This window comes from Bos mutus, chromosome 8, assembly GCF_027580195.1.
Source record: "Bos mutus isolate GX-2022 chromosome 8, NWIPB_WYAK_1.1, whole genome shotgun sequence".
Lineage (NCBI taxonomy): Eukaryota > Metazoa > Chordata > Mammalia > Artiodactyla > Bovidae > Bos > Bos mutus.
In genome coordinates, this window is record NC_091624.1 from 110,204,635 (window position 1) to 110,216,961 (window position 12,327).

At 53.5% G+C, this 12,327-nt stretch overlaps 1 protein-coding gene across 7 annotated transcripts in view; it reads left to right on the forward strand.

The window, feature by feature from the left end:
* SH3RF1 (SH3 domain containing ring finger 1) overlaps positions 1 to 12,327 on the forward strand; it is a 155,204-nt gene that overhangs the window by 122,958 nt on the left and 19,919 nt on the right. For 5 of the 7 annotated variants that reach the window (XM_070376047.1, XM_070376054.1, XM_070376049.1 and 2 more), the window contains 3 exons: positions 2,376 to 2,678; positions 3,678 to 3,788; positions 11,530 to 11,678. In XM_070376047.1, coding sequence (XP_070232148.1) covers positions 2,376 to 2,678; positions 3,678 to 3,788; positions 11,530 to 11,678 — 563 coding nt within the window. The remainder of the gene's footprint in view (positions 1 to 2,375; positions 2,679 to 3,677; positions 3,789 to 11,529; positions 11,679 to 12,327) is intronic. The other 2 variants (XM_070376050.1, XM_070376053.1) reach the window with 2 other exon arrangements.

Consider the following 12,327-nt stretch of genomic DNA (forward strand, 5'->3'; position numbering starts at 1 on the left):
GAGGATGGTGTTCTAGGGCACAGAACAGGTGTCCTGAGGGTGGGGAGTGTGTTCACGAACATGGGTTGTGGTCAGAGAAGGATGTGCAGAAAAAGCTGCACAGAAGTTCAGACAGACTTCCTCTGGGAGATCGCTGACCCCTGGGGCTGCCTGAGAGGTTTTAGTTCCTAAGATGTCACAGGGCAGCCAGGTCAGTAAAGGCCACATACAGCCTGTGGCCAACTTGAAATCAGATTGCATTCCAACAGTGTGTAAGCACAACAAAACCCTTTGTGTGTGTGTGTGTGTGTGTGTGTGTACTTGAAGAAACAGAATTCCATGACGTTCCATGAAAAGTCATCGGGTCCTTGCTTTCCTGTCTGATTAGCTCACCATGGAAGGAGGTGTGCTCGGACCCCTGAGCTCTAGCATTGCAGAGCGGGTCTTCCGTCTCACTGGGTGATGGGTTTGGGGTAAGAAGGATGGAGGAGTTGGTCTGTCTGATGGGATCTCAGACCCTCATCCCCAGCCTGGGCAGAAATAAGAAGCCTCTGCTCCGTGCCCAGGCCTGGGCCACGCCTGCCATGGAAACAGAGGCTTTGCTTCCTTGGGTACTTGATTCTTTTGGAAGCACTCCAAAAATGAGGTGGCTAGACCGAAGCAGCAGCATGAATTCTGATGAAATCGGGTGTTTTTGGGGTAGTATGGCAGTAGAGGGCAACATCGTGAATCCTGGGTCTCTTGGCCACATGCTATGATGGTGCTGGAATACGGCTGCCCCTTCCTAGCAGCCCAGCCCCCATCCTCAGCACAGTGGCATCGTGATCCATCCCACCCCACCCCCCCAGCATTTGGGCATTATCGGGCACTACTCCCCACAAGTCTTGAAAGTTACCACATGGAAAGAACCCTTGCCTTGAATGAGGGATGAGCTCGTGCTAGAAAAACTGTCAGACCAGGTTCTGACTGAGTCCCCAGGGAGCAAGGGTTTTGGGGCTCGGACACCACGCCTCCCAAGCTGCTGCTGCCAGAGCAAGAGTGAGTCCTTGAACATCACCAACAGGATTCCTGTCCTTCCAGGAGGACATCCTCAACCGTAGGTGGGAGACAGCCTTAGCCTGTTAAGATGTGACAGTGTATTTGGAAGGAGGATGGAAAGAGGTGTCTGCAGAGTGCTGGAATGGGACAGTATCCACTGTCCTCGGGATTTCCAGGTTCCCTCTGAGTAGTTGGGCTTCCCTGGTGGCTCAGATGGTAAAGAATCTGCCTGCAATGCGGGAGACCAGGGTTCAGTCCCTGGTTTGGGAAGCTCCCCTGGAGAAGGGAATGGCAGCCCACTCCAGTATTCTTGCCTGGAAAATCCCATGGACAGAGGAGCCTGGCGGGCTACAGTCCATGGAGTGGCAAAGAGTTGGACACGACTGAGCAGCTTTCACGTCTAAGGAGTTTACTTGTCATCTGCACATTGGTTACGAGATTACACTGCACTCAGTGATACCCATTACTGCACTGTCTGGGTGCAGCTGGCTGTCATGGAAGCTTTCTGGAAGTATTGTTTCTGCCCTCAGGGAGCCCAGGCTGCCTGTGTTTTTCCTCTCTTGCTGGCGTTCCCAGCCCTCTGGGCAGCTTTGCCCTGGCTTTGCACTCAGGCAGCTTTTCAAACAGGCCAGTTTACCAGTCAACAGGACTTGGGTTTCAGGTCGTAGCCTGTTATAATTCAAAATGTAAGCTCAGGAAAGTAATGGGCATGTAACAGAACGATAGTAATCAGGAGTTTCCACTGATGTTTCTGGGAGGCCCCTGCACAGGGCAGAGAGGCGGGAAGTAAATTCCCCTGGAAGTGTGGTCATGCTCACAGCCACAGTCACCGCCCGGAAGCAGCCCGGCTGAGCCAAGACCATCAGGCTGGCCACGCAGCCTGCTGCTCACCGTTCTCTGTATTTTCCTCTGGAGGCTGAAATACATCTTTGTTACCATATCTATGGCTGATTCATGTTGAGGTTTGACAGAAAACAACAAAATTCTGTAAAACAATTATCCTTCAATAAGAAATAAACTTAAAAAGACAGCCAATCATGGAAGGCATGTTTATGTATACAACCCAGAACTAGATACAATAAGCTGTCATTAAGTGAAAAAAGCAATTAGATATTCTGAAGATTCTTGAGGGGGGATATGTTCTCAGCCTTGTTGGTGTTAGGTTGGAATCGCTTGTTCTTGGCTTAGCATGTGTTTGTGATGTAGGAACAGTGCAGTCCCCATATTGAGACAAGATGCTGCACATGGGAAAAGCGTGTACTCGCAGATGCAGACTTTGAAGGACTGACACTCAGCTTCAGACACAGGCGTGTCAAGAGTCCCTGTCGTGTGACCTCATCTCTCTCGTCGCTTTGCAGTTTAACTCGGCAGCCAAGCAGCTGATCGAGTGGGACCAGCCCCCCGGGCCAGGAGTCGCGGCTGGGGAGGGCGCCCTGGCCACCACCCCGAGCAGCACGACCACCAAACAGCCGGACAGCAAGAAGAACACCAAGAAGCGGCACTCGTTCACCTCGCTGAGCATGGCCAGCAAGGCATCACAGGCCGCCCAGCAGCGCCACTCCATGGAGATCAGCCCCCCGGTCCTCATCAGCTCCAGCAACCCCGCGGCCGCGGCGCGCATCGGCGAGCTGGCCGGGCTCTCCTGCAGTGCGCCCTCTCAGGTACGGGCCGCCGTGACGCTTTACAGGGGTGTGAATTCCAGCAGCACAGATTTACCTGTAAAGATCAGCCATGTGCTGGCTTCCCCACCTTGGCAGCACCTTGTCCCGGGGAATTGAATGTTCCTTCAGGTCCCCTGGGAACTCATTCGGAGCCTGTCTTTGTCTGGAGCATCTTCTTCCTAATTGTTGGGACTGAGGAAACTAGGTTTAGGATTAAGTTCTTGTTACACAAAGCCCAGCAGTTTTGGTGTCACACTGTTTGCTGGAGAGCAAGGTTGCAGGCGGTCACCTTCCTTTCACCTTTAATAGCGGAAGGACGGCCCTCCTCCAGATGTCTGCAGTCATGCTGGGATGCAGCAGGAGGGAACTCGATCCCGTAGCCGAACACAGGCACGAAGGGACCTGAATAACTCTGTTTTCCTAATGAATTCATCTCAGGTAGTGTTCTGGATAAGACACCTTTGAACACAGGTAGTTTGGTTTGGCATTGTTCCCTGAAGGGTTTTGTAAACAGTTGCCTGCAATCCGCCAGCACATCTGGGCAGCTGCATTTTAATTACGGGTCCCCACGGGAAGGTGCAGGTCCTGAGACGTGATCCTGAAGACGCACCATGTGCCTTAAGCGTGTATGTAGATTCAGTGTGCTGGCGGACAGGTGAGCATCCAGAGAGCCCCCCTGAACTGGATCCTTGGGGAGGTGCTGATGGGCTGGCTCGTCCTGCGCCAGACAGGTCCAGGCCACAGCCATGTGAGGCAGTGGCCATGGGATCCTACACACGAGATGTCGAGACCAGTGTTTATCAAGTGACTCCTTGGCGTCTGACACACATGATGCCCGCCACACCTTTGGGCTCAATAACCCGAACAGGACTCTGCCTTGCCCCCGCAACAGACACTGCAGGCTTTGTGTGTTTCACTGTGACTTGGCTTCCCACGGTTAGCTGGTCTCGTCTGTTTTGTCAGGTGTCTTCCTTGTATTCACTGCTGTTTCCTTGGCAGGTTCACATAAGTACCACTGGCTTGATTGTGACCCCACCCCCCAGCAGCCCCGTGACCACCGGCCCCTCATTCACGTTCCCGGCGGAGGCCCCTTACCCAGCTGCCCTGGCAGTGAGTATAGCCCTCCCCTCCACTCCCCCACCCCTGCCTGCTGGCCTGGCCCCTCCACCCTGCTGACACTTACTGAAGGTGGCGGAGGTCTGTCTTTCACCTCTGTCTCTGTTAATTTTAGCAAAAAATTACATAGGCTCTGGCCTGCAGCTGGCACTTTATTTTAGCAGTGGAGGTGGGTGGCCTGAGGCGACAGAAGGAGCCCTGTGAAGCTCTTTCAGTGTTCATTAAAGTTCAGCCTGATTCTCTGCAGGCTTATTACCCTTTGCTTCTGTCAGGTTTCTGGTCGGGCTGGTTTATCCAGGGACTGAGGAGGCTGGACTCCCCAGGCCGGGTGGTGCCTTGGTCCCCAGAGCAGGGATTCTTCTTGGCTCTGATCTCAATTCCACTCTGGGTCCCTGGTCTCCTGTTGGTCTGTGTGGCCGGAGTGCCTGGGAGCTCTCAGATGAGTAATTCTGCCCACAACCCCACAGCCTGCAGACACAGTCTGACTTGGGGGGACACCCTAACGGAGGAACAGATAGAAGGAGCAGGGCAGTCCTGGGAGGCTGATGCAAAGAGGAACCCCGAGGGGAGAAAACTGAAAGAGACAAGGCACGCAACCCTGGGAAGCAGAAAGCAAGGCTCTAAAGGATTGCGCCTCCTGAGCTTGCAGGTGAACTGAGGGGAATGAGCCTGTCTTGTCCAGGACACAACCCTGTTACATGTTCAGACTCTTCTTCCAGTGCGAGGGGAATGAGGAGAGAGGAGATCACTGACTCCCCTCTCCCAAGGGGACCCGCCCTCCGCCTGCCTCACAGAGTCTTTGCTGGCTGTGATGCCCCTGGGGAAGCTGTGGCCAGCAGTGGGGTCCTGACTCCCCCCTCCCAAGGGGACCCGCCCTCTGCCCACCTCACAGAGTCTCTGCTGGCTGTGCTGCCCGGGGATGCTGTGGCCAGCAGTGGGGGGTCCCGATGCCCCTCTCCCAAGGGGACCCCGCCCACCGCCCTCTGCCCGCCTCGCAGAGTGTCTGCTGGCTGTGTTGCCCGGGGAAGCTGTGGCCAGCAGCGGGGTCAGGCTTGGGGCAGGGAACCAGCCCAGTTGTGCGTGAATGATGCAGCCAAGAGGTCACTCAGCCTCCTTGGGCCTCTCTGTCCCCTCCTTTAAGATAAAAGGCATCCTGTCTGCCCTGGGGAGGTGGCACTGCCTGGGGCCTGGTGGGGGGACTGTGGCAGCTGCCCATCACCCTCTGTCAGTGCAGTGGCAGCTGTGACGTGCCTACCGCTTTGCTCGGAGCCTGGGGTCTGGCTCATCGTTAGGGTCCTCTCTGTTCTCTGCACAGGGTGGCGAGGCTTCCCAGGGGTGGTTTGTGTTCAGGTTGTGGACTTTGTATATGTTGTGAAGGTGGAAGACTGAAGGCCAGACTTGCATCCACCCCAGGCCGGGACCTCACAGCTTGTTGTTGGCTCCATCTACTCGTATTTTCCTCATTTCCTTTTGCCTCATTTTTCTTTTATTTATCATGTCTTGATACATTTTATGAATAGTTGAAAGCTGACTTTGAAATAAGGTGGGCAATAAATAAATGCAGGATTAGTATCTAGTGACTTCCCTTTCACTTTTCACTTTCATGCATTGGAGAAGGAAATGGCAACCCACTCCAGTGTTCTTGCCTGGAGAATCCCAGGGACGGGGGAGCCTGGTGGGCTGCCGTCCATGAGGTCGCACAGAGTCGGACACAACTGAAGCGACTTAGCAGCAGTAGATACTAGTACACTAGAGACTAGTGTAGACCTTTGAAAGCTTTCTGTAGAGTTAAATAAGCATGTTCCTGTATGTAAATAGAAGTTGGTAAGTTCCGATTAGCATTCAAGCCGTTTTTTGTTAATGTTTCTGGAACAATTACAGCTTCCTTGATACAACAACTGTGTAGGGTGGGAGAAGTTGCGTTGATTCCTCTGGGGAGAAGGGGGAGTCAGGTAACTTTTACGGAAAGGTGGTTTCCCTGAGGTTCCGTTGGCCCTGGGTGTTTCACCCAGAATCAAGTTTCCCAGTCTTCCTTCCCTCTCATCCCCAGAGAAGACGCTTGTCTGTCCATCCTTCCTTCCTTCCCACCCACCCCAGTGCATTCACACGCTGTTGGAATTTCCATTTCCAAGTGACCTTTTCGTGTGGCAAAATTCTAACTTTATTTGTTAAGGGAAAAAGGCTGATTTTTCTGATTGTAGAAAAATTAATTAGTGGAAAAGATGTAGAGCTGGCTGTGCTTCAGCCCTTGTGGGCTGATTATTTTACGATGAGGGAATGGCCAGTTGCTGTTAGCTGGGCGCATGCTAGGGCACCCTGGGCACCGATCACAAGAGAGCACGAACCCACAAAATTAATTCACACTCAGCCACTTCATCTCAGGATCATATCAGAGAGCCTGAATGTTCAGCACGAGGGTTTATTAACGTTGTGTCTCTGCCACTTCCGCTTAATGGAAAACTAATTATAAGTAGACCCACGGCCTGTTGTCCCAGGAGACGCCTGGCTCTCAGAGCCCAGAGTCGGCAAGCAGGAGTGCTGGATTCAATGTGTTAGGTTTAAGTGGGAAAATCTCTGTAACAGGTGCCCTCTGAATCGTCCATCAACCTGGCGAGTGTCCTGTGTAAAGTGTGAGATCTTCCCAGGACCTAGGGTGCAGTCACAGCAAGAACAGGTGGCATGATGGGAAGGAAGCCACCCTTTCCCTGGTGTGGGTTTTAGGTGCTGAGGCCATGGCTGGACCAGGGAGCGAGCAATGTTTCCAGCACTGTTTCACAAGGTAAAACTGTTTGATCTCTTATGCAGAATGAAATTGTGAGTGTGTTGGCCTAATTGTCTCACATGTGATAGTTAAAATGTTAAATATATAATACTGGAAACAACACTGGTATTCCATGTAATTCACACATCCTCTATATTCACAGCAGGGTGGGTTTTCTTCTGCCTGGTTCTGTGGGGAGGAGAGTGCAGATCTTGCTCCTGTGTCCTCTGCACACCAGCAGTGGAACTTGTGAAACAAGGGAGGGTGACCCCCGGAGCCAGCCAGGAGGTTTTAGTCACAAGATGTCACAGGTAGCCGGGGCAGCGAAGGCCACACGCAGCTTGTGGCGAACTTGGAGTCAGATTGCATTCTAAACATGTGTAAGCACAACTAAGCTGTGTCTGTGTGTGTGTGTACCTCAAAGTAAATGATGTCAGCTTCTCAGAACAGCCAAGATGTACTTGGCCACTGTTGCCCGATGGTGGAGGGTCCAGAGGGTCAGGGCAGGGCCCTGCATGTAGGGGCGGGACTGTCACGCTTGGCAGTTGGAGGGTCCAGAGGGTCAGGGCAGGGCACTGCATGTAGGGGCGGCACCGTCACGCTTGGCAGTTGGAGAGGCAGAAGTGGCGCCTTTGGAATTGGCAGGATGTGGACCAACTTCACAGTGACCACAGAGAGGGGCTCGGCATCTCGGGGACCAGGGTCTGCTCATCTGTATGACTGTCCTGAGGGCGGTGGAAGCACAGGAGGTTTTCTCATTGCCGAAGACCATGTTGAGCATCTGCGCGTCCTGTGGGCAGAGCTGGGCACCAAGCACGGGGACGGCGAGGTGGCGTGTGGCTCCACAGCCGCGTGGATCCTAACCACCGGAGCCTGCCCCCGAGCCTCCACTCCTGGGCGCCAGAGCCATGTTGCTGAGAGCTCGGTGGACAGCACGTGGCCACGTGCATCATTTCTGCAAGTCGGGAGCACACGTGCACCCTCTCCTCGTGTGTCAGAGCTGCAGCCATGTATCAACAGCTGTGAGAGGAGGTCCATTCCCAGAGAGAATTAATTAATCTTCCTAATTACCAGATCCTTAATTACACCTCCCCTTCAGACACCATCTTCCAAGCATCTGTTTCTAGCATTTTAAGGACTTTGATTTCTTTTCTTTTTTTTCGTAGCTGTGCCTACGACTGACTGGCTTAATTCTACTGGATATCCAGATGAGACAAAAGCTCACTTCCCATCTTCTTGACTCTACTGAGTCCTGATGCCTGTGGTTTTTAATCACTAGTATCAATGCTTCCATTTTTTCTACCTCCTACTCATCATTTAAAAAAGGCAGGATACTCAGTTGCTCACACACTGCTGTGTGCAGGGGTTAATGCTGCAGGAATTAGTGACAGCGCTCCCCGAGGGGATGACCAGCCACCTCCGTCTGTTGGCCGAGCAGCTGAGTTCACAGCGCAAGCAGAGTGTTTACAGAGGTTGAAAGTGGATTCGTTGGAATCGGATATTTAGGAAGGATGGAATGGGAGGGCGTTTAATGGTCTTTGCTCAGAGGACCCAGAAATGCCCAGAGTCTTACACTGGCGGTCACTTTCTACCCCAGAAGAGAGGGGGGTGCACACATAAAGGGCAGTTGGGAAGAAAATGGACCCTTAATGTAGCCTGGAAGAGAGTGGGTATGTGTCTGTGTAAGGCTGAATCACTGCTGTGGGGAAGAAACTGACACAACATCGTAAATGAACTATCCTCCAATAAAAAAGTTAATTAAATAAAGAGAGGACAGATCGTTTACAGCCAGAACCCCAAGCTCCAAGCAGAGCACTTTCCTGGTCAGCGGCCAGTAGTTAAGACCTCATGGAGCTCAGCGCCTGGGCATCTCAGCACTGGTCGCTGGAAGGGGAGAGGGCAGGGGCGCCAGTGAGGAGGGGCCCATAGCACGGCCTTGGATTCTCCCTCACTGTCCCCTGGCCGATGTGGCCTGTTGGGGCTGGTCGCAGGAAGGGGAGGGGGGAGGGGGCACCAGCCAAGAGGGGCCCACAGCACAGCCTTGAACTCTTGCTCACTGTCTCATGGCCTGGCGGTAGCCTGGAGCCAACCACCTGGACAGGATGCTTTTGTTCTTGCAGGGAAACTGAGGGCGGCCTGCAGGGGCTGAGCGGGGACTGGAGTCTGCACAGCGTTTCTGACACCAGCCCCGGGCTGCCTCCTTGTCCCAAGATGAGTGGGTCGGGAACATAGTCTGGATGTGGTGGACCTGACCGTCCCCCATCAGCTGACCCCCGAGCCATGATTTTAGGGAGCATCCTCGTGGTCTCCAAACACCAGTGCCAGTAGCAGAGGGTCTGGATCTGCAGAAGCACAAGCAGAACCTCATCTCAGCAACCATGGGGCCACGGCCAGTCCCCTGCGTCGGATCCCGGAAGCCCGGCCACAGCCTCCTGAGCCTCAGCCCTTCTACAGGACTCAGTGGAAGCAGGAGCTGCAGAAGGCCCCGGTGAGGGGGAGGCTGCGGTTCCCGTGGGACAGCTCACAGCAGGTTCCTCCCGGGCATCTTTGTCCCCGGGGTCTTTCAGTGTGGACTGTTCACCAGCACCCGTGGGGCCTGCTGGCCGGCCCAGCCCTGGACATGCCCGGGCCCTGGCATCTGACCAGCCTCATGGGACAGCCACGTCAGGGAATCCAGTTGGGATGTCTGCTCTGTGTGCTTAGCCTCCAGCACACACACACACACACACACACACACGTGTGTTCTCCCAAAGATTCGCAGACCAGTGCTGGGGTATGCCAGATGTCAAGTGAGTCTAACTTACGCTTTGTAAAATTCATACACACCAAACATTTCCTTTCTGTACTTACTAACCATAGGAGATGACCTTTTCTTCAGTTCAGTCACTCAGTCATGTCCAACTCTTTGTGACCCCATGCACTGCAGCATGCCAGGCTTCCCTGTCCTTCACCATCTCCCGCAGTTTGCTCAAATTCACGTCCATTGAGTTGATGATGTCATCCAACCATCTCATTGTCTGTTACCTTCTTCTCCTGCCTTCAGTCTTTCCCACTATCAGGGTCTTTTCCAGTGAGTCAGCTCCTCACATCTGGTGGCCAAAGTATTGGAGCTTCAGCGTCAGTCCTTCCAGTGAATATTCAGGGTTGATTCCCTTTAGGATTGTCTGGTTTGAAATCCTTGCAGTCAAAGGGACTCTCAAGAGTCTTCTTCAGCACCACAGCTGGAAAACATCAGTTCTTCTGCACTCAGCTTTCTTTATGGTCTGACTCTCGTGACCTTTTCTTACATTTTGTTAACGTAACGTGGCCTATGTTTTTATCGGGCCTATAATTTCCTTCTCTTTTCCTGCCTTCTTCTCTCTAGAGCCAGTGAGTACAGGCTGTCCTGACATGAAGGTGCAGGTTCCCTCTCTTCCCTTTGCCAGTGGAATTCTCCTCAGAGCCGAGTGGGCCCTTGACTCTGAGTCCTTCCAGGGTTGGGTGGCCTGAGTTCCTTTTGTCCACTTGTCACCTGCGCCTCTGCGGCCACACAGCTATAAGGTGGGGCCTGGAGAGACACAGAGGAGACAGCTCAGTGGTGACCTCAGGCCGCTCCCGTGCTGCTGTGTGCGGTGGCCCAGCCAGGCCCACCTGGGTCACGTGCGCTAAGTCTCCTACCGGGGTTAGCTTTGTTCCTCCCACTTTGTCCTGAGATCAACAGCTCAGGTGCTCGGCCTTTTCCTGATTAAGGGTCATGAGGGCTCCAGGCCCCGTGTGTGCCCTCCTGGAGTCACAGCGCAGCCTGTTGTGTGACTGTCCGCCTGGCCTTGCCTGCCCTGGGAGCACTGTCAGCGTGTCTGTCCTGCCTCGGCCGCGGGACAGACTCCATTGTGGGAAAATGGCACATAATGTGCGCAACAGTTGCAGTGTGCATCTAGAAATGTGGGGTTCTTCTCCCCTGCAGTGTTTCTGGAACCGTGTGACTTAATAGGCAGATGAAGTAACTGCTGATGAAGTGTCAGATTGTTTTTCCAGACAACAGAAACCTGTTGGTGTTCTCCGTGTTCAGAAACCATGGGGTTTTTCTTACGTTATTCTGACATGGAGACACCACGTGCCCTGCCCAAGTTGCAGTCTTCAGCCTCTATTTCTCCTTTGATAAAGTTTTACACCGAGTGGTTCAGAGATTTGGGGCAGCTGGGCGAGGTAGGGGTTCAGGCAAGTCTGTGTGTGCCTGTTTGCTCAGTATCCAGACCCTAAAGAATGATCTGGGCTGTGTAGATTAGAAAGTAGCAGGCGCTCCATTGATTCTGAGAAGGCGTGGAGTCCTGTGGGCAGAGCCCGTAGAGGGACCGGCAGCTGCTTGCGGTATACTTGTTAAAGATTACCAGCCTTGATAGTCCTGAGCTTAAAAAGCCGGCAGAGCTAACAAGAAAGGGGTAAACAAAAGCAGCAAGCATGTCCCCACAATTGTGGCTCACTGCTGTTTGTGGTTTTAGAAGCCCAGATGTCCAAGGAGATTTTCTTCTTGGGCGTGACATCCGAGATTTCCTTCTGTGGGCATGGTGTACAGTGCAGCTGGACTGTCTGCTACTTTGTTGACGTTTCGGGTTGCAGAAACAGTCGCAAATTCAGCCCCAGCAAGCCCTGTGCTGTCAGAGCTGCCCCTTAGAAGGCATTTGGATCCTGATCCTAGTTTGTGCTTAGAAGTGCCATTAATCTTGAAATTGCATGCAATCTTGTCATTTTTTTTCTTTCCCTCCTCCCAGTTGTGATTACTTACCTGTTTGCTAGAAGGGTTTCTGGGGCTCTAAGACCTTGAAGGAGAATAGAGAGGAGTCTTTTAAAAGGAGGCTTGGGTATAGTGTGCAGGTGCTACTCTGTAGATTCCACCGATGTCTTTTTTTTAAATGGGTTTCTGATTCCTTTTCCCTCCCACTTACTGGAAGAGATGTTAATAAGTCATCTGTTCCTTCTTTTTCTTTCTCTCTCCAGACTCTGAATCCTCCTCTCCCCCCGCCCCCTCTCCAGGCGGCCACCCCCACGGGCACTGCTGTAGCTGCTGCCGCTGGGATGGGCCCCAGGCCCACAGCTGGACCCACTGAGCAGACCACACACCCGCGGCCACAGCCACGCCCCAGCGTGTAAGTGCAGGGGTCCTTTCTGCCCCTGGACCGAACCCAAATAGAGAGGCAGAGAACTGGTTTTTCTGAGGGGAGCTGGTACCAGACTGGTGCCAACTGTGTTTGTGATTAGGAAACTCATGCTCTAAGGCTGAGCCTTCTTGGCCTTCCTCTGCGAGTGCTACCCGGGCTTTGTCCCCACCTTCATCCCCAAGTAAGGGTGTGAGGGGACAGGGAGGGCCCCGCACAGGTCAGACCTAGAGGAGGTGCAGTGGTGCCAGCAGTGAGTGTCCAGAGTCGGGTTGCTCCATCCATTCTGCCCATGGCCCAGTGCAGCCTGTGGGTGGTGGCCCTCCGTGCACACTGATCCAGGAAACACTTGGGGCCTGTTCACGTTGCCGCCGCTCTCCCTGTGTCGGTGGCTGTCACCTGCGCAGATGGGCTGTTGGGCTCTGTCCGTGATCTGGACTTGCTTTGCCTCTGACTCGCAAGTTTAGTGTCTACCCCAACTGAGCCCACGGATGCAGGTGCTGCCCGTTGCTGGTTCAGTGTGCACGGGGAGGCTGTGTGCCAAGCTTCCCAGCGGGATTTTGGACCACATGATCTCGACAAGGCTGCTTCCCAGGTCTCAGGAGGGCTATCTGCAGGCCCAATTTCCCAGTAGGCATCT